Source organism: Ursus maritimus, unplaced genomic scaffold (genome assembly GCF_017311325.1).
Source record: "Ursus maritimus isolate PB19 unplaced genomic scaffold, ASM1731132v1 scaffold_17, whole genome shotgun sequence".
In the NCBI taxonomy this organism is placed as follows: domain Eukaryota; kingdom Metazoa; phylum Chordata; class Mammalia; order Carnivora; family Ursidae; genus Ursus; species Ursus maritimus.
In genome coordinates this window covers 56,849,703-56,857,623 of record NW_024424119.1, presented here as the reverse complement: position 1 = coordinate 56,857,623, position 7,921 = coordinate 56,849,703, and the positions used below count along the sequence as shown (strand labels likewise).

Genomic DNA, 7,921 nt, shown 5'->3' with positions numbered 1-7,921 from the left:
CCCCCCCCCCCCCCGTGTTGGGGAAAAGTAGTTCCCCAGCCGTTTCCAAGGTGGCCCACCTCCCTCTGAGTGGTCACCTCTGTTCACGATTCTCCTGGCCTGCTGGGCAGAAGGTTCCTGGACAGTCCTATTGAGGTCCCAGTAGTGGGGCAGGAGGACGTCCTGCTATTTAAAAGCTGCAGGGTGGTGCTCAGAGTGGACAGTATTAGTCAAGTCCAGACTCCCCCTCTCAAGCCAGGTCTCCTGTGCAGAGCCATACCTGCTGCCTTGTCCTGAGGGTCCCTGCACTAGCTGACTGTCCCCGCAGGGCTGTGGCGGGGGGAGAGAGATGCTACCTGCTCTCGTGGAAGCCAGGACCGGGACCTTTCTAATTCTGCCATATACGTTCTGGTAGTTTTGTAATAAGACAGTTGAATAAAAACAGCACTGCCCTTTTGCGTTGGTTGGCTCTTTTTTGCTAGTCCTGGCCCACTCTGGGACTACCCGTGGTTTCCCACTGGCTGTTGGGAGAGCAGCTCCTAGGCTCTGCCTGGACAGCCTTGGGCTTGGGCAGGGACTTGGTCAGTTTGGGGCCATGGCTGCACTGCCATTGCCTAGAACTGCCTGGGACCTAGAAGGTCCTTAATATTTGGTGATTGAAAAACCGCTGCCATTACTGCACGTTATATACGATCTAGGTGCCTTTAATTCTCGTCCCCTCTAGTCCTCTCTGCACCTGGAGTCAGTGCTGTCACCTGCACTACTGGGAGGAGTGGCCACGGGCTCAGAAGGGGCTGAAGTGTTGTGTTTGCAGTCACTGAGCTGGGAAATGAAACAGCAGAAATCAGGACTCAACCCACGGGGAATGCTGGGCCCAGTGCCTCGGTGCCAGGCTCACTAGAGAAGGGGGGGTCACACCAGAAGAACTGGGACTTCAGCCCTGTGCCCTGTCACCAGCAAGCCTTGTCTCCTCATGAGGGAGACATCAGTCAGTATGTGGGGCAGGTGACAGCCCACAGTCCTCTCAAAGACAGGGAGGGACACAAGCTGAATTATGCCCGGTCCCAGACCCCCCCCCCCACAATAGCCAAGCAGAGGCACCACATAGGTGGGAGCATGAGGCTGAGCCCTGGCTCTGGTTCTCGTTTTCTGGGGTGGCCTGGGGAAGTTGTTTTCCCATCGGGAAACTAGGCGACGATCTCTTCCCGAAACACCTTAATTGCAGAAATAACTTGTACTTAACACTAATGAAGAAAAAGGGATTACAGCCAATGTTAGCCCATGTGGGGAAAAGGCTGGAAGGAGTGGACCAAACCTGATGGTGGTGTTTCCAGTGTCTTCAATTTCTAAACACCCGAGCAGCAGGATCTCTGCACCATCGGTGTGACGCTCTCCTGGGCTCGGGCTACTGTTCCCATCGGAAAATGAAGTTGTTTTTTCCCCTCCTAAAGTGAGGCAGCTCTCCGCCACCTCTTCCTCTCCAGCCCGTGCCCCTGGCGGCAGAACTCACTGGAGAAATGGGCTGTTTGCAACTCTCCCTTGAGCCTGCTTCCGACAGGTTTTGTCTCCATGATCCTGGCCAAGCTACATGTATTAGGGTCCCCAGTGGTCTCTATGTTGCTAAACCCTGGGTGGTCCTCCGTCATACCACCTTTGTATCCCAAGTGTTCTATTCTGAGAGTGTTCACACCCCTGGCGAAGGTATAACGGTCGCATAAAGAACACCCACACAGACGCTTCTCTGGATTCGCCTTTTGCACCTTTACTTGTGCTCTCCTTCCTAAAAACCACATGAACGTCAGCTGCAGGCCTCATGACTCCTCACCTCTCAATACCTGCCAGCTTGCCTCTCTAACAAAACCAACACTCTCCATGGCCCAAGACCAGCATCAGGCCCAAAGTGAACATTATTCCCTAATATCATCTAGGATCGTGACTCATTAGATTTTCCCCAGTTGTTCTTCAAATGTCTTTTTATACTTATTTTTATTTTGCATTACATGTACTTACTATTTCTTACAGTCTTTTAAAATCTAGAACAGGATTAGGGTGGTGGTCTGGAGTGAGTCAAGTACAGGTCTGGATATACTTTTTATTTATTTATTTATGTATTTTAAAAGATTTATCCGTTCATGTTAGAGAGAGAGTGCATGAGCAGGGGGAGGGTAGAGAGAGGCAGAGAGTGGGGGTGGAAAAGGAAGCCGACACCAATAGTCAGACGCCCAACCTACTGAGTTACCCAGGAGCCTCAAAGTTGTATTTGAAGGGAATGAGAGGAGGCAGGGTGGCTTCAAGGTCTGACCTACGTGCCTCGAAGCATGAAGTGGCCTTAACTGAGAGAAGGAAGGCAGTGGGGGGGGGGGGTCTGTACGTACCCATGAAGATGTGTTTCAGATGTCCAAATGTGGGCCAGGCAGGCCCAAAGTGAACATTATTCCCTAATATCATCTAGGATCGTGACTCATTAGATTTTCCCCAGTTGTTCTTCAAATGTCTTTTTATACTTATTTTTATTTTGCATTACATGTACTTACTATTTCTTACAGTCTTTTAAAATCTAGAACAGGATTAGGGTGGTGGTCTGGAGTGAGTCAAGTACAGGTCTGGATATACTTTTTATTTATTTATTTATGTATTTTAAAAGGGGACAGGGGACAGGATCTGCTCAAGGACTGGGTGTGGGGAATGAGAGGAGGCAGGGTGGCTTCAAGGTCTGACCTACGTGCCTCGAAGCATGAAGTGGCCTTAACTGAGAGAAGGAAGGCAGTGGGGGGGGGTCTGTACGTACCCATGAAGATGTGTTTCAGATGTCCAAATGTGGGCCTGGAGTTCAGGGGAGTCATCAGCACCAAGTCAGAAGCACTGAGGAGGGTCACTAGGCTGTAAGAGTTGACAGAAAAGGGAAATGAGGCCCAGAGAGGAGAGAGCAGGTGCATAGGAGGAAGGCCTGTCACCTGGGGTTCCTGAAGTCATGTGAGGGCAGGATTTCAGGGAGGAGGTAGGATCAGCTGGTTAAACCCTCCAGACAACTCTCACAGAAAAGGTCACTTAAAATTAATAAGGCCCATAAATCTAGATTTGCACTCGGAACTCAACGTTTTTCTCCCTGCCCTGTGGCAACTCTGCTGGCATCCATCACCCCCTGTTCAGTGAAGACCTCCCTGGAGATGGTGATGGAGGACAGAGAGCCCCAGACTTGCGGTGTGGACCGAAGTCCCACTGAAAGAGGCTCCCTCATCCCCCTCCCCACATCCCTTCCCTCAGTGCATCTTGCTTTGATGGTTAAAACTGACGGAGCCAGGAAGAACATGTTTATGGCTCAGTGAATGTGCTGTATAGACATTAGACTGTGTGCACTGAAAATCTGTGGGGGAATAAGATGAAGCCATCCCTTCCTCAAAATGGCACCACATGGCAGAGGTTAGGAGTAGAAAGCTAAAACCTTACTGTTTCAAATGTAACTTATCAGAAGCCTTTTCAAATAGCTTTTGGGTTGTAATTTATAAATAAAGCCCCAATCCCCCAACCCTTTCCCTGATGAATACTGCAAGGCCCCCTTCCCTACTCACCTCAGGCAATCCTCAAAGGGCTCTGGGTTGTGTCAAAGCTTGTCACTGCTATGAATTAAGGAACCTGGTGCAGTGGTTTCCAGCCTCAGGCTGGTGAATGAACACTCTTCTCTTGAGTCAGTCCTTCTTCCTTTCCTCCCCTCCCCGTCCCTTCCCTTCGTTCTATATTTTATTTATTTGAGAGAGAGAGAGAGAGAGGAAGAAGCAGGCTCCCCGCTGAGGAGGGAGCCCGAGGCGGGGCTGGATCCCAGGACCCCAGGATCATGACCTGAGCTGAAGGCAGACGCTCAATCGACTGAGCCACCCAGGTGCCCCCACCCCCGTGAGTTCTTAAGTGAGAAGCCTTGTTGTAAATCTTCGTCTGTGATCGCACTGTTCAGAGCCAAGATCCCAGTAGGTCTTCCCTGAGCGCCCCAGCATCCTCCCTCCTAACACCTCCCAGACCTTTCTCCTGAGCACTCCCCGTTACCCGACTCATCCTGCGCTTGTCTTACTTTTTTACCCGTCACCACCGAAACGCAAACTTGCCCAGGACACCGGTGCGTGTTTTCTCCAGAGCTGGGAGCACGCCCCGCACCTGCTAAGTGCGTGGTCCTCTCTGAGCGGACGTGCTCTCGCCAGGTTCCGCTTGGGATTCGAGTCCCCAGAGGCCTGAACCACGTCCGGTCGGTCTTGTTGCCCCCAGGTACTGAGCGCCTACAGGGGACGCGGCACAGTGCTGGGGGTGGGGTGCACAGGCGGGATCACCAGCTCCCTCCCCGTCCGCGGGGTAAGCCGGAAACCATGGAGACCGCCCAGGGCCCATGGAACCCGCCCAGGGCCCACAATGCTTTGCGCCCCGCTCCGCGCCCCGCTTCCGGCGGGGCCAGGCTTGGCTAATCGAGCACCGCGCGCTGGCGGCTCGGCGCTCGGCCGGCGGCGCCTGCGCAACGCGCCGTTTCCGGCGTGGGTGGCGCGGCGGGAGCTGCCAGTTCAGGGAGGGTGGCGTGGTGTTCCGGTCGTGTGTGTGCCACCCGAGGAGGGCCGCGGAGGCTGCGGCCATGGCTTCTCTACTCGCCAAGGACGCCTACCTCCAGGGCCTGGCCAGGAAAATCTGCTGCCAGCCCAGCCCGGAGCCACAGAAGCGCAAGTCCGGTAACGCGCCGCCCGGGGTCGGGTCTGGCAGGGCTTGGTGGCGAGGGTGGAGGTCCTCCCGCACTGGACCGCGTAGCCTTCCGCTGGATTAGATGTAGTAGATGTGGGAAAAAGCCTGTAAGATTCTATGAAGACAAACAAGGGGTGTTTAAAGTTGCCGCTGTCTCCGTGTTGTGGGCATCAGCCCAGGGGTTCTGGGGGATCCAGCTCAGTCGGCTCACTGGGCGGGCAGCTCCTGCGGGGCTTGGAGGTGGTGACCCGCTAGGTCAGTGTAGGGAGAAGCGGGAAACCGGGATGCCTCCTGGCAATGAGGGTTTACGGGGCAGGGGTGGCTGGGAGGTCGATAAACAAACAGGTGAAGCAGGCTGGTCTGCCGGGAGCTGGGACAGGGGAGTGCTGCCTGGGCCGGGAGGAGGGGAGAGTGGCAGGGCCTGGCAGGGAGCTAGAGAAAAAACGACCTTTTGTTTTTATGCAAAGCAGACGTGTTCAGTATACAAAATTAAAAAGTGAGTTTTTTAACAGGGGTAGTCAATTATTTTAGGTTTATGTGGTTTTTTTTCCCGTATGTTTTACACATTAAAACATTCTACTTTGTGTACTTGTTTTATCCGCATAAATGATCCTTATTTGAGTCGTTAAAATGAAATCTGTGTCATCATTTTTGATGGCTACACAACACTTTATCATGTAGCACTGCCTTAACTTGCCTTTGTAGATGGGTATCTAGGTTTTCTTAGTTTTTCCTTCAGACAACGTTATGTTGAGTATCTCTGAGGCCGTATCTTCGTGCATATCTGGAATGGATTCTTATAAGCAGAGTGCTGGATCACGCGTGGATGTTTTTCAGGGTTTTGAGATGTGTGGCTGATCTGCTTTCTAGGGTTTGTGGGTGTGAGCTCTACAGATAAGGGTGGGTCCTCCTCCTTGATTCGCTCTGAGCCTCCTTTTGGGATCAAAGCTTTTGCAAGACTTTTCCTGCCAGTTGAATGGGTCACAAAGGTTAGGACTGCAGCCCTTTTTAATTTTGTGTTTTAGCCAGCAAAACTCGAGGCTCAGAAGCTGCTGGGCCCCCAAAAAAGAAGAGGAAGAAAGTGCAGAAGAAATCCCGGGAGCAGGAGAAGGCTGTGGAGCTGAAGACCCAGGCTGTAGGGGAAAAGCCTCCAGCACCTTCAAGGGCCAGAAAGCCAGCAGTACCTGAGGAGGGAGAGGCCTTCCACTCCACGGGATCCCCAGCAGATGGAGATGTGGAGCAGGGCCAGCTGAGATCAGGTGAAAATGTGGTTCTCTGTGGTCCTAAGAGAAAAGGGTGCCAGGCACACTGGAGTAGCTTGAGACTTTCCAGAGAGTGAGCTTTCAGGGCACAGATCCCAGGGGCTCTGTGGTGGATGAGATCCCTGGAAGTACAGAGTGGTTCCAGGCCATTTGGCAACTGGGTCTGGTGAGGGGCAAGGTCATGTCCCCCTGAGGACCTGGAGCAGCTTGCCCTGCAGAGCCTCACTGCCCGCAAGTGTCTGAAGGGGAGTCACGAGAGCTGACCTGTGGAGAGACGTAGGGAAACCTAGCCTGCAGAAGTTGGAAGAAACGAGAGATGGGTTGGCTTGACCTGTAGGAAGTGTTTTGTCACACCACACAGGGGTGTTCTGTTCTGGAGGGCATCCTAGGGATCGATCCAGCCTGAAGAAGTGGAGTAGAATTTACTGGAACTGCCCTGCAGATGGACGAGTAGCCACCTGGTTGTGTGGGGGGGAGGCAGCATGTGGAGGTTCAGGCTTTGAAGCTGGGCCTTGGGAAAAGGGACAGGACAGTCAGGGAGGGGGTTTCTTCTCAGCTCTCCACCTCCTTCCTTGCAGATACCCGGGTCACAGAGCCTGACTCTCTGTTTGCCCTGGATGTTGTGCGGCAGCGACTACATGAAAAAATGCGGGAGGCCCGGGGCCAGGTGAGTGGGGAGGCCGCTGGGGTGCAGGGAGAAGTGTGGTTTACTGCGGTGGTTGCCCTGCTCTGCCGAGAGGGGGCGGTACCTTGGTGTTCTTTGTGGGGTTGGCTACCAGCTCTGCCAGCCATTGTGGGGCTGACAGGAGGGACCTCAGCTGTTGTTCCCACCGCTGCAGCAGGTCCTGCCAGGCCCTTGGCAGCTCTGTTGAGCCAGAGGTCTGCTGTGGTTTGTGACCTCACGGGGAGCCTCCGTTCCCAGGGTCACTCGCCTTATACGGTCTGTGCTGGGCTGCAGATTCCTTGTGCCCTCGGAAAGAGGCTTAGCCTCCTTTCTCTAGGAAGCTGCCTTTGCTGAACACCACACCAGTGAGCACTTCTGTCCCCCGAAGCGTCACAACAGCTCTATGAGGTACTCAAGGGCCTGAGATGAGGTGATCTCCACAGCGAGCCCCAGACCTGAACCGGCCTGGGCTCTTTCTGCTAGCAGTGCAGTCCTCCCACTCAGCCAGTACCTGCCCTTTCCTGGGGACATGCCCTGGGCCTCTTGCTGTGTGCGGACAGTCCCCCGGCTTCTTCGTGCATCTGCCTTGGGTCAAGCCCAGGGCTCATTCCTAAGAAGTGGTCCAAGCTCTGGGCCCAGCCCTCCTGCGTGCAGGTCTGGGTCAGTCTGGCCTAGGGTTCTCTTGTTGGCCTCCAGAAAGAAAAGTTCATTGGCAAGAGACCAGAGGTCAGATATGTCACCAGCAGAGTGGTGCCGTGGTCAGCACGACACTGAGTCATTCTGACCTGATGCCATGTTCTAGTTGGTTTTATGAGCCCGTGTTTCTCATCTATGAAACGATGCAAGACATGTTCCCTGCGTGACTGTTAGGAAGATAGGGTAACTGTGTTTGAAAAGCGCCCTGGTGGGATGAGCCTGGGGAATGGAAGCTATGGTTCTTACTTGGGGGTCCTCTTGTCATTTTGGGGTCCCTTGTGTTCTAGTTGATAGGTCATTTCACAGGGTAACGCTGAAGTCACTGGACATCTTGTCCTGCTGAGCAGGCTCCTCACCTGCTTTCCTACTCTGATTCCACATTCCAGACCGGGGCCCCTCAAACTGGAAGGACCTCATATGTGAGTTTTTGCTTTTCTCCTCCAGGGCCACACCACGGAGCTGTCTCCTGCTGTTTTGGAGAAGAGACGGCGGAGAAAGCAGGAGCGGGACCGGAAAAAGAGGAAGCGAAAGGAATTGAGGGCAAAGGAGAAAGCGGCAAAGGCTGCGGAGGCTGCCGAGCCGCCCCACGAGCCGCCCCACGAGCCGC

The 7,921-nt window shown here is 53.8% G+C and overlaps 1 protein-coding gene across 1 annotated transcript in view; it reads left to right on the top strand.

Moving 5' to 3' along the window:
- The first annotated feature begins 4,471 nt into the window (after positions 1-4,471).
- The window catches only part of LOC103679934 (surfeit locus protein 6), a 5,521-nt gene continuing 2,071 nt past the window's right edge, over positions 4,472-7,921 (top strand). Inside the window, exons 1-4 of the mRNA XM_040632136.1 lie at positions 4,472-4,682; positions 5,718-5,951; positions 6,533-6,621; positions 7,759-7,918. Coding sequence (XP_040488070.1) covers positions 4,589-4,682; positions 5,718-5,951; positions 6,533-6,621; positions 7,759-7,918 — 577 coding nt within the window. The 5' untranslated portion in view covers positions 4,472-4,588. The remainder of the gene's footprint in view (positions 4,683-5,717; positions 5,952-6,532; positions 6,622-7,758; positions 7,919-7,921) is intronic.